The sequence below is a fragment of the Nasonia vitripennis genome (genome assembly GCF_009193385.2).
Source record: "Nasonia vitripennis strain AsymCx chromosome 4 unlocalized genomic scaffold, Nvit_psr_1.1 chr4_random0010, whole genome shotgun sequence".
NCBI classification, from domain to species: domain Eukaryota; kingdom Metazoa; phylum Arthropoda; class Insecta; order Hymenoptera; family Pteromalidae; genus Nasonia; species Nasonia vitripennis.
Window position 1 is genome coordinate 2,648,883 of NW_022279646.1, and position 13,823 is coordinate 2,662,705.

At 35.9% G+C, this 13,823-nt stretch overlaps 1 protein-coding gene across 9 annotated transcripts in view; it reads left to right on the plus strand.

Annotated features, from left to right (window-relative positions):
* LOC100116847 (glutamate [NMDA] receptor subunit 1) overlaps window positions 1–13,823 on the plus strand; it is a 362,784-nt gene that overhangs the window by 85,413 nt on the left and 263,548 nt on the right. For 8 of the 9 annotated variants that reach the window (XM_032602127.1, XM_031930196.1, XM_031930197.1 and 5 more), the window contains one exon: window positions 11,742–11,936. The exons of the other annotated variant lie outside the window; for it this stretch is intronic. In XM_032602127.1, the coding sequence (XP_032458018.1) occupies window positions 11,742–11,936 (195 nt within the window). The remainder of the gene's footprint in view (window positions 1–11,741; window positions 11,937–13,823) is intronic. 9 annotated transcript variants of the gene reach the window in all.

A 13,823-nucleotide genomic window follows, 5' to 3' on the forward strand; every position in this document is an offset into this window, starting at 1 on the left:
AGCTTTTAACATTAAATGGAATGGTGTTCGAACCTCCGAGTAAACAATATTGACCCTGGCATAGTCAAAAGGTTAACAAGTTTCGTAGCTCTACTAGAAGGTTTAATCCTTCTTAATAATAATCATACTGGAGCGCATTTTACGATGGATGTCTGTTAAATAATTGTTTTTAATGCTTGAAGAATACATATTGCGACAAAAATCGTAGTGACTGACATAATTGAATCGTGTGTGATGACCTGGAATGTAAATTTATTGCAATAATAAACTTGACGCACATGAAATGGAGCTTTTAACATTAAATGGAATGGTGTACGAACCTCCGAGTAAACAATATTGACCATGGCAAATGTCAAAAGGATAACAATCTCCGTAGCTCTACTAGAAGGTTTAATCCTTCTTAATAATAATCATTCTGGAGCGCATTTTACAATGGTTGTCTGTTAAATAATTGTTTTTAATGCTTGAAGAATACAGATTGCGACAAAACTCGTAGTGACTCACATAATTGAATCGTGTATGATGACGTGGAATGTAAATTTATTCCAAAAATATACTTGACGCACATGAAATGGAGCTTTTAACATTAAATGGAATGTTGTACGAACCTCCGATTCAACAATATTGACCCTGGCATATGTCAAAAGGTTAAGAAGCTCCGTAGCTTTACTATAAAGTTTTATCCTTCTTAATATTATCTTTTTAATGAGCATTTTACGATGGTTGTCTGTTAAATAATTGTTTTTAATGCTTGACGAATACAAATTGCAACAAAAATCGTAGTGACTAATATAATTGAATAGTGTATGAAGACCTGGAATGTTTATTTATTGCATTAATACATTCGATGCATATGATATAGAGCTTTTAACATTAAATGGAATGGTGTACGAACCTCCGAGTAAACAATATTGACCCTGGCAAATGTCAAAAGGATAACAAGCTCCGTAGCTCTACTAGTAGGTTTAATCCTTCTTAATAATAATCATACTGGAGCGCATTTTACGATGGATGTCTGTTAAATAATTGTTTTTAATGCTTGAAGAATACATATTGCGACAAAAATCGTAGTGACTGACATAATTGAATCGTGTGTGATGACCTGGAATGTAAATTTATTGCAAAAATAAACTTGACGCACATGAAATGGAGCTTTTAACAATAAATGGAATGGTGTACGAACCTCCGAGTAAACAATGTTGTCCCTGGCAAAGTCAAAAGGTTAACAAGCTCCGTAGTTCTACTAAAAGGTTTAATCCTTCTTAATAATAATCATTCTGGAGCGCATTTTACTATGGTTGTCTGTTAAATAATTGTTTTTAATGCTTGAAGAATACATATTGCGACAAAAATCGTAGTGACTGACATAATTGAATCGTGTGTGATGACCTGGAATGTAAATTTATTGCAAAAATAAACTTGACGCACATGAAATGGAGCTTTTAACATTAAATGGAATGGTGTTCGAACCTCCGAGTAAACAATATTGACCCTGGCATAGTCAAAAGGTTAACAAGTTTCGTAGCTCTACTAAAAGGTTTAATCCTTCTTAATAATAATCATACTGGAGCGCATTTTACGATGGATGTCTGTTAAATAATTGTTTTTAATGCTTGAAGAATACATATTGCGACAAAAATCGTAGTGACTGACATAATTGAATCGTGTGTGATGACCTGGAATGTAAATTTATTGCAATAATAAACTTGACGCACATGAAATGGAGCTTTTAACATTAAATGGAATGGTGTACGAACCTCCGAGTAAACAATATTGACCATGGCAAATGTCAAAAGGATAACAATCTCCGTAGCTCTACTAGAAGGTTTAATCCTTCTTAATAATAATCATTCTGGAGCGCATTTTACAATGGTTGTCTGTTAAATAATTGTTTTTAATGCTTGAAGAATACAGATTGCGACAAAACTCGTAGTGACTCACATAATTGAATCGTGTATGATGACCTGGAATGTAAATTTATTCCAAAAATATACTTGACGCACATGAAATGGAGCTTTTAACATTAAATGGAATGTTGTACGAACCTCCGATTCAACAATATTGACCCTGGCATATGTCAAAAGGTTAAGAAGCTCCGTAGCTTTACTATAAAGTTTTATCCTTCTTAATATTATCTTTTTAATGAGCATTTTACGATGGTTGTCTGTTAAATAATTGTTTTTAATGCTTGACGAATACAAATTGCAACAAAAATCGTAGTGACTAATATAATTGAATAGTGTATGAAGACCTGGAATGTTTATTTATTGCATTAATACATTCGATGCATATGATATAGAGCTTTTAACATTAAATGGAATGGTGTACGAACCTCCGAGTAAACAATATTGACCCTGGCAAATGTCAAAAGGATAACAAGCTCCGTAGCTCTACTAGAAGGTTTAATCCTTCTAAATAATAATCATACTGGAGCGCATTTTACGATGGATGTCTGTTAAATAATTGTTTTTAATGCTTGAAGAATACATATTGCGACAAAAATCGTAGTGACTGACATAATTGAATCGTGTGTGATGACCTGGAATGTAAATTTATTGCAAAAATAAACTTGACGCACATGAAATGGAGCTTTTAACAATAAATGGAATGGTGTACGAACCTCCGACTAAACAATGTTGTCCCTGGCAAAGTCAAAAGGTTAACAAGCTCCGTAGTTCTACTAAAAGGTTTAATCCTTCTTAATAATAATCATTCTGGAGCGCATTTTACGATGGATGTCTGTTAAATAATTGTTTTTAATGCTTGAAGAATACATATTGCGACAAAAATCGTAGTGACTGACATAATTGAATCGTGTGTGATGACCTGGAATGTAAATTTATTGCAAAAATAAACTTGACGCACACGAAATGGAGCTTTTAACATTAAATGGAATGGTGTACGAACCTCCGAGTAAACAATGTTGTCCCTGGCAAAGTCAAAAGGTTAACAAGCTCCGTAGCTCTACTAAAAGGTTTAATCCTTCTTAATAATAATCATTTTGGAGCGCATTTTACTATGGTTGTCTGTTAAATAATTGTTTTTAATGCTTGAAGAATACATATTGCGACAAAAATCGTAGTGACTGACATAATTGAATCGTGGGTGATGACCTGGAATGTAAATTTATTGTAAAAATAAACTTGACGCACATGAAATGGAGCTTTTAACATTAAATGGAATGGTGTACGAACCTCCGAGTAAACAATGTTGTCCCTGGCAAAGTCAAAAGTTTAACAAGCTCCGTAGCTCTACTAAAAGGTTTAATCCTTCTTAATAATAATCATACTGGAGCGCATTTTACGATGGATGTCTGTTAAATAATTGTTTTTAATGCTTGAAGAATACATATTGCGACAAAAATCGTAGTGACTGACATAATTGAATCGTGGGTGATGACCTGGAATGTAAATTTATTGTAAAAATAAACTTGACGCACATGAAATGGAGCTTTTAACATTAAATGGAATGGTGTACGAACCTCCGAGTAAACAATGTTGTCCCTGGCAAAGTCAAAAGTTTAACAAGCTCCGTAGCTCTACTAAAAGGTTTAATCCTTCTTAATAATAATCATACTGGAGCGCATTTTACGATGGATGTCTGTTAAATAATTGTTTTTAATGCTTGAAGAATACATATTGCGACAAAAATCGTAGTGACTGACATAATTGAATCGTGTGTGATGACCTGGAATGTAAATTTATTGCAAAAATAAACTTGACGCACATGAAATGGAGCTTTTAACATTAAATGGAATGGTGTACGAACCTCCGAGTAAACAATGTTGTCCCTGGCAAAGTCAAAAGTTTAACAAGCTCCGTAGCTCTACTAAAAGGTTTAATCCTTCTTAATAATAATCATACTGGAGCGCATTTTACGATGGATGTCTGTTAAATAATTGTTTTTAATGCTTGAAGAATACATATTGCGACAAAAATCGTAGTGACTGACATAATTGAATCGTGTGTGATGACCTGGAATGTAAATTTATTGCAAAAATAAACTTGACGCACATGAAATGGAGCTTTTAACATTAAATGGAATGGTGTTCGAACCTCCGAGTAAACAATATTGACCCTGGCATTGTCAAAAGGTTAACAAGTTTCGTAGCTCTACTAGAAGGTTTAATCCTTCTTAATAATAATCATACTGGAGCGCATTTTACGATGGATGTCTGTTAAATAATTGTTTTTAATGCTTGACGAATACATATTGCGACAAAAATCGTAGTGACTGACATAATTGAATCGTGTGTGATGACCTGGAATGTAAATTTATTGCAAAAATAAACTTGACGCACATGAAATGGAGCTTTTAACATTAAATGGAATGGTGTACGAACCTCCGAGTAAACAATGTTGTCCCTGGCAAATGTCAAAAGGATAACAATCTCCGTAGCTCTACTAGAAGGTTTAATCCTTCTTAATAATAATCATACTGGAGCGCATTTTACAATGGTTGTCTGTTATATAATTGTTTTTAATGCTTGATGAATACATATTGCGACAAAAATCGTAGTGACTGACATAATTGAATCGTGTGTGATGACCTGGAATGTAAATTTATTCCAAAAATAAACTTGACGCACATGAAATGGAGCTTTTAACATTAAATGGAATGGTGTACGAACCTCCGAGTAAACAATATTGACCCTGGCATAGTCAAAAGGTTAACAAGTTTCGTAGCTCTACTAGAAGGTTTAATCCTTCTTAATAATAATCATACTGTAGCGCATTTTACGATGGATGTCTGTTAAATAATTGTTTTTAATGTTTGAAGAATACATATTGCGACAAATATCATAGTGACTAACATAATTTTGGAAATTTTTTCTCCTACTTGACAATGTGCTTCGAGGGACTCTTTTTGAACATCTTATGTCGTAATATAATTGATATGGACCTCTTGGAGACATGTTTTATTTATTTATTTTTTTTTTGTATAGGTTATTCTAGTTAGTAATAATGAATTAAATTTTTACTAAGTATTAAAAAAAATGATTAAATTATTACTAGATAAAATCAAGTTATCAAGCCTAAAGCACGCTGATCTAATCCTAGTATAATAAATAAAAGATCAGAATTAGTTAGTATTAAAAATAAAATTTTATCAATATATAAAGTTAATAATAATTCATTGGAACTTATATCTTACAACATACATTCAATCAATATCAAGTAATTATATTTATTTTGTTTAACAATCTAAAAAATCAGAACAAGTTGACATTCTATTAATTTTTTTAGTCTCAAGTATAAAATATATATATTTTAATTAAAAATAATTATATTTATAATATTGTAAAACAATAAATAATATTTTAAAACACGATATATTTAAAATAAAATATAAATACACTTATATTTATTTAAAAGTTACAACATTAAACCATTATAATAAAATGATTGATATTATTATTATTATTATAATAATGTACTCAATTTACCCGGCCATATGCTACCACGCACCCCATGAAGCATGACTTATAATAATGATACATTAATATAATTTTCATTTTACATTTTTTAACTTATAAATATGAAATGATCTTATACTTACATTAAATTGAAATTACAAATTTTAATATCATTAACTCAAACTTTAATATCAGTTAAAAATTAAATTCTGTATTATAAACTAATAAATAGATAAATCTGACGATCGCGCCCGACGCGTTCTCGTAGAATTGCTCTATGTAGCGCCGCAAGCGCTCGTACTCTCTCTCACACACTCGCGCCGTTGTGCGGTTCCCTCCATTATTATTCGGTGCGTGGACTATACTTTGCGGCTACACGCGTTTGTGTTGCCGTTTTGCTGCCTTTTGCTGTTTAATTGTTAATAATTAAACAACTTACAATTTCGCATACATGCTCTGCTTTTACTCGAAACGTCACAAAAAAATAATTATGTTACTCTCTATCCTAATGAGAGTGCTTTAAAATTCTCCCAACAACAAATAGAAAATTATTCAACTTGGAGAGCATTCGATACCAGTGTCAGCTTTTGTTCTAGTTTCGCTGCTTCGAGTTGTTTAATTCTACGTCGTGTGATAATATCGGTAGATATTTGTTCTCGGCCTGGCAACAAAAATCTCCAATTATTATTCACAAACTTCTCGTGTGAATTGCGTTCGAATTATTCGTATACGCCGCACGAATTAATTCGAACACCACTCAAATCATCCTGATTTGAGCGGGACGTAAACAACACGGGAATGCTCGTGTTTACGTAGCTCGCGCGACCTTTTGAAATTCGCAACGGTTTCTCGCTCCTGCTGAAAATCGCGAAAATCACAATATTTGCGCGTTCCTTCCTAAGTAACCCACGAACTGGGCGCCAATGTAACGGGGTGTAAATTCGATCAACGAATAACGCGCTAAACGACTGGATCTCGTTCCCTCGATGCGGCGGAGGACTCCTCTACGCCCACGAAACACCTCCGTTGCATGCAGCTGTCTCAACTGCTTTTGTTTTGCTGGGTCTTTGGAAATTGTTATTCCTGATCTTGTCTTTGATGCGCGTAGAGGAAGGTAGAGCCGGGTTAAAATAACTTCTCCGAGGATATTGCGTATGGAGAAAGCTAACTTTATTTACAGCGACTAATTAGGCTAAAGGTTACAGTGCGACTAGAATGTTCGGCGGCCGAGCCCAGAATGATGAACCGGTGCGCGCTACCTGCTCGCCACGGTGTGGCGTCGGCCTGGTGGCGCTCTCAGCTTGATGACGGCCAGACTCGTTACGAGAAGTCGGAACTGGGCTGGAGCGTCTGTTTGCGCCGGCGCTGATGCTGCCCAGCGCTAACCGCCACAGGTCTACGTGGCGCCTGGCGCATGCTCAGCTGCTCAACTGCGTTAGATACTAATAAATAATACCCGCGGAGGCAACAGTATTTGCAGGAAGGAACAGGAATCGGAAGTAAACGAGTGAGGTTTAGAAATGACGAAAAAGCACGTAAAATAATAAGACTAAGTTATATTTCACTAGCGCGTCAAAACCGTGAGTTTACAAATCTAGAAAATAATAATAATACGCGAGTCGCCAACAACTTTGCGACTCGCCGCGACGTTGGAATAATCGCGCTGTCGCGCGTACATCGCTGTGAAGGTCGCGCGCGCCTGATAATGACCTCGTGCGGGTGATATACACACTCATGCACATAACCACAGTCACTGCGCGTCACAGAAACCTTATCGTTCTCGTCGCTGACGCTCTTACTCTTATTAACCCTAGTACAAAATCACATATTTAAAATGGCCGTAAAGGTCAAAACTGGCTAAATAAAATGTGAAAAAACTGGACATTTTAAATTTCCTTAAAGTAGCGATATCTTGGGCATTTTTTATGGATGAATATTTCATGAATATATCGATAAATCAATTAATTTTTCGGATGTAAAATACAAAATTATCATTATTTAGGCGGAAGCTGAATAGTTCGAATAATTCAAACATATGGCGAAGCTTGCAGTGTTTGTGTGGAACAATGTCTGCGTGGCTTAGTCGGCTAAGCCACGCAGACATTGTTTGACTATTTGGCCTCGTGCAGGTGTGGGTTTAAGCCTTTGGTCAGACAGAATTTTTTCTGATGCAAAAAATTATTCTATACTTTCCTTTAAACTAAAAACTCGAATCCAAGCCTGTTAGATACCATTTTCCAATTATAACCTCAAACTGTGATAAACACGTGTAACCCAGCCGTGTTACTCGACCAACTATAATGGGCAGTTTGTACTTAAGAACAAGGTAAGCAGATTAAATCTAAGAATTGCCCATCAAGTTGGAGAAAAAGCGTTACATTCTGCCTAAGAAATAGCAAAGAAAACTGCCTAGTTCTTAGAGTCCATTCCAAGAACTGACCATTAAATGGGTTACTGATTCTACTAGGGAATAACTAGTGCGATTCACCTCACTCCTAACGTCGCTCAGTAAAATATATATTGTAATAGTAATAAAATTCAAGTTTTGTTAAGATATTTTTTCTTAATGTCGATTCCTAATAAGGGTAAAAATTTTTCATAAAAAAGATTTGAAGCACGAAAATTATCAAAATCTCATCTGTTATTTTGGTCCGGAAGCTGTCGGATCCTCTTATTTATACAAAAATGAGTTTTTTAATATTGGTAGTCGCCTATAAGGAAGAGCCTCCCCCCCCAAAAGTTAAAAAATCTAGGTTTCAAAGCATTTTAGACATTTTTTCGATTTTTAAAAATATCTCATCTAAAATCTCACCTGAGATCTCAGATGAAATCTAAGATGAGATCTCAGATGAGAAATTTTTAAAAATCGAAAAAACATCTTAAATGCTTCGAAACCTACTTTTTTGAACTCTTCTTAGTAGAAGCACCTCCTTATAGGCGACTACCAATATTAAAAACCTTATTTTGTATTAAATAAGAGTATCCAGCAGCTTCCGGGCCAAAATTACAGATCAGATTTTGGCATGAGATCTCAGGTGAGATCTCAGGCGAGATCTCATGTAAGATCTCACGTGAGATTTTGCAATAGGATTTATTTCGACATTAATCTCGTTGCTATCATTTATGGTCGTACCCAGATACCTGAATTCGCTAAACCTTTTCAAAAGTAAAATTCCCAACTCTGAGATCTCCCTCCCATGCTTAGTTTATCCACAATCATATACTTTGTTTTTCATTCGCTCACTTCTAACCCTGTATACTCTGCCGCTTTTATGAGGATTTCCGCGTTTCTTGCTACCGTTTCCCTACAATCCTCCAGTATATCCAAATCATCTGCGTAGCCTAGTATCTGCGTTGTTCCATTAAGCGTTGCGTCCAGCTGGCTAACTTGCATTTTTCGTTATACTCTAACGTTAAGTTGAACTGCACCAAAGAGAGCCGATCCCCTTGTTTTAAACCATCGCATATCGTGAAGGGTTCTGATACATTACCGCCTACTCGAACCTTTCCCGTGCTTCCGTTCAGACATATTTGAATCAATCTCACGAGTTTTTTTGTTACACCGAGAAGCACTGGAATTCGATAAATTTTGCTTCGCTTAATAGAATCGTACGCTTTTTTAAAATCTATAAATAGATGGTGTATGGTTTCGCAAAATTCCCACTTTTTCTCTATCTGTCTTATGGTAAACATTTGATCGCTCGTCGATCTGTTGCGCCGAAATCCGCACTGATAATATCCTACAATATCTTCCGCGAATAGAGTGAGTCTAGCTTGTATTACGTTTGACAGAACTTTGTAGCACGTTGCTAAAAGTGAGATACCCCTATAATTATTGCAGTTTGTCTTATCCCCCTTTTTAAAAATCGTAATGATAGATTCCTTCCAATTTTCGGTTTGTTTCATTTTACCAGATGGCGCATACTAGTTTATAGATTTTAAAAGTAAGCTCGACGCCCCCATATTTGAGTAACTCAGCTGGTATAGAGTCATTTCTTTTTCTTTTTACCCAGTACTTTGTTCGCGGCCTCTTTTACCGTTTTTTCGATGTCCCCCCATAAGCTATTCGGTTCGTCATTCCCCTCCGGCGATGTGTTTGCTTCTTCAAGTGCCTGAAACCTGTTATTAATTTCTATCTGGTACCTAATTCGCTCTGTTCTATCTCGTAGCTTTTCAATATCGAAACTTTCTACCTTGTTTGTTCGCTTACTATTTTGATTCGCTACTAATCTAGCTCTGAATTTGGCTACTACTAGGAAGTGGTCCGAGTCGCTATCTGCCCCTCTATGAACCCTTACGTCGAGAACGTTAGTATGACTTTTTTTTTCAATGAGAAGATGATCAATTTGGTTCTGTGTGGCCTCGTCTGGCGATGTCCACGTTGCTTTGTGTATGTCCTTTTGCTTAAAACACCTAATTTTGATTATAAGAACTTTTGCTGCCGCAAAATTTATGATCATAATACAGTTATCATTGCTGTCTTCGTGCAGGCTTTCCTTCCCTATAGTAGGCCTAAAAATTTCCTCCCTACCTATTTTAGCATTGAAATCGCCTAATACTATTCTTGTGTCGTAAGACGCGAACTGATCGATTACCTGCTCTAAAGTTTCGTAATAGAGATCTTTAGCTTCTTCTTCTTTGTTCTCCGTAGGACAGTGAACATTAATAAATACATATCTATACCATTTACCTTTGATGATGATATACGACAGCCTATCATTGGCGGATTTAAAAATTTTAACCGAATGTATGATGCTTTTGCTTACGAGAAATCCGGTGCCTAGGGATCCCCCGCTCCCGGCCCCATACAGGTACGTGAAGTTACTCAATGCCAGTACTCCGCCATCTGGCCACCGCGATTCCTGTATTGCTACCAAATCTAGATTGTACCTATCAGCTTCCTTTATGAGTTCTTTAAACGTGCCTGCTCTGTATAGACTGCGAACATTCCAGGTTCCGACCCTTAAGTCCCTTTTGGTTTGGTTTTGATTTTTTTGAGCCATGATAGTATGTTAAACCCGCGAGCTTTGGATCCTGTTCCGATCGCAGGTGAGTTTACCGTTCTAGATGTGATAACCCCCATACCTCTCTAGAACTAAGTATGAGAGCTTTCCGACTTTGCCGAGGACAGTGACAACTCGTCGTTCGACACACTACGGTTTCATTCTCGCATCCTAACCCCCCCCCGCCCAGCAAGGCAGTGCGCCTTTGCCGGCATCGTTACCGCGTAAGACCAGGTGACGAATCATTCTACGCATCCCCTTTCGGGGCAGTTGTCATCGCTCCCGCATCCTCCTCGGCAGCAAGAGTTTCGCCCATTTTTGTAATGTGTGATGAAAGAGATAGATTAAGAGATAAGAGATAATGTGAAGTGTTTTTTGTTGTGGTGCTTGCGTAGTGTTTCTAGATGAATGCGTTCGACAGTGTGGGCTCATCACACCCATGCCTGTTCCTATCGGCTGTCCGCGGCTGCTTATTCAATTTATTCGCAGCTAACCTCCTTCTCAGGGGCTGTTCCTCTATCTATAACCTGAGGACGAGCTGTGTAGTGGTGATAGGCAACCACCCGTCCGATCGGACGACAACGCCCAAGATCCGCTTAGGGTAGCGGCATTGTAACAGCGGATTAATTTATAATAGAAAAAATACTCTTAACTCTTGTTATTTTATATTTTTTAATATTTCAATTCTACAATTTTGTTTTAGAAATTGTTTTTTTTGTAAGATTTAACCCAGGCTGGACTCCTTACCTCTTTTAGAAGCCACAGGCGAGTTTGAAAAGCCTGTGGCGACCGCAACACTATTTACTTCTATATTGGGTATTCAAATTTTCAATTTAATAAATACAAATATTTATATTATTGTATCTAAATTTTTTTGGCGTAAAATCATATTCGTATGCTTAACTATGATTTCCAATCTATATATTATAAGCAGCTTTTTTACATTAAACAAGCATGTCTCAACAAAAATGCTAAAATCCGTTTGGGATTCTTCAGCCCGTTCAGGAAATAAAGTTAACCGCACACTGCTAGTGTTAAGACTATGAATTTAGCCGCACATATTGCTTACCCACATACTTATACAGGCTAGTGGGATTACTGATGTGATCATACATATACCGACCAGCGGGACTACGGATGTAATTTCCTTTTCTTTTATTATTATTTTTTATTATTTTTTTTATTTTTTTCTATTATCATAAATTTGTGAAATATACATCTTTAAAACTTGAATCAATGTTTAAATAGAAGGAGCGAGCGTAAGCAAGCGAGTTTTTAGCTAGTTTATATAAAATCTAATAATTTGTCTATGTATATTACAGAACATTCATGTTTCATTTCTTCGTACGGTACCACCATATTCACATCAAGCTGATGTGTGGGTTGAACTGTTAAAGTACTTTAACTACATGAAAGTCATATTCATACATAGTTCTGATACTGATGGACGTAGTTTATTGGGCAGATTTCAATCCACGTCTCAAATTCTTGAGGATGACATGGAAGTGAAAATTCAGGTAATGTTTTGTACAATTGTTATTTAACCTATTGCATTTTCAATAGAATATTTTTTATACCATGATTTAGAAAATGAGCTCTATCTTGTTCTACCTGAAATATCCAAAAATCTAATGGTTACTATAAGCAATCAACAACAGCACTGGCAACAAATTTTTCTCAAAGGAAAGATGGTATTTCAGAGAATTTTCGGAGGTAAATAGAATACAATTATTAGTTGAGCAAACTGCAGATTTTCTTATAAAAAGTCTAGCGTAATATAGTATGCTAGCAATGGTCGCCTTGAGCAATGCGGACACAGTTAAACATTTCCATTATAGTAAATAAGTACATTTGAAATAAGAATTCTGTAACGGGGTGTAAATTGCTGGAATAATTGCGCCCTCACGCGTATATCTGAACGTCGCGCGCACCGGATCACCCTCGCACGAGTAATATACACTCTCATGCACACAATCACAGTCACTGCGCGTCACACAAACCTTTACGATCTCGTCGCCGACGCTCCTGATCCCGGACAGACTGCAGGACTAGACGTTGCTAAACTGCTAAGCAGGAAGATCAGGAAACCCGGACTCCACGTCGCACTCACACACAAGATATATCAATCCACAGCACACGAGATTGCGAGCGAAGTCCTGTATTTACTTTCCGAAGGCCGGGAGCTATCTGAGCGCGCGCCTGAAGGATTTCTCTCTCTCTCTCTCTCTCTCTCTCTCCCGAATTCGCACGTGTTTTTCCTCGCGCGCACGAGTCTACCCTGTTTCGTCACGGCGCAGCAGTACTCACTCACTGCTACGAGTTAGCCGCGGTGCTCAACTCGTTACAATTCGTAGTATTTAAATTTTAAATTTTATGATATAACATTTTTTAAGGGGACAGATGCATTTTTAATAGTCACAAAATGAAACATTTAATTTTATTTCTTTAATCTGTATTTCTAAATTTAATAAGGCAGTAGTATAAACTTAATATTACTGTTGTAAGAAAAGAAAAATTTTGTATGGTGTCTAATATCGTACTTTGATACATTAGTATTTCCTACAAGATGTCTACGGTCTCGCTTGATTGTAGAAATACAATTTTTAATTAATACATTTTAGATGATGCAAACTTCGTAGATACAAGATTGTACAAATGTAAGAATAGTTTAAATTTAAATCACTATTATGAAAGTAAGTATTAAAGGATTGAAAAATTTAAAAGCTAATTAGAATAAAAATGAAAATCATACTATTTATCGTAACAAAAATTAGATAAATTGTATAAACACCTTCGAACTGATGTCTGGAACAAACATTAGTCCTTTATGTACTATGACTTTCGAATGAGCGACATATCAGGTTCTTAAAATAGTCACATGGATATTTCAAAATTTACTTTATACATATATTTGTTTATAATTATTGGGTAGAAACGTGAATTCGTTAGTGTTTATGTTTATTGAAAGTGTTGATTTTGTATATTTAATGTAAGTAAATTCATGCAATCTAAATTCAAATTTAAATTTCTGCTGTTTAATTGCTAAAATTCTGCTGTTTAATTTAAATTTCAATTATATTTCATTGGTAATTTAAATATACTGTAACGAATCTGACAAATTATTTAGAAGCTGTTCTAGAGTTGCTTGTAACAAGGTAATCGGAATTAAGTTGCAATCGATATTTTTTGTATAATACAAGAGGGTGATCCGGCGCGCGCGACCTTCACGACGATATATGCGTGCGAGCGCGATTATTCTGGCGTCGCGGCGAGTTGTAAAGTTGTTATTATTATTTTATGATTGTAAATTCTAGTTTATTTCGCGACTAGCAAATATAACCATAGTTTTATTGTTTTACGTGATTTGTCGTCATTTCTAAACCTCGCTCGCTTACTTCCGATTC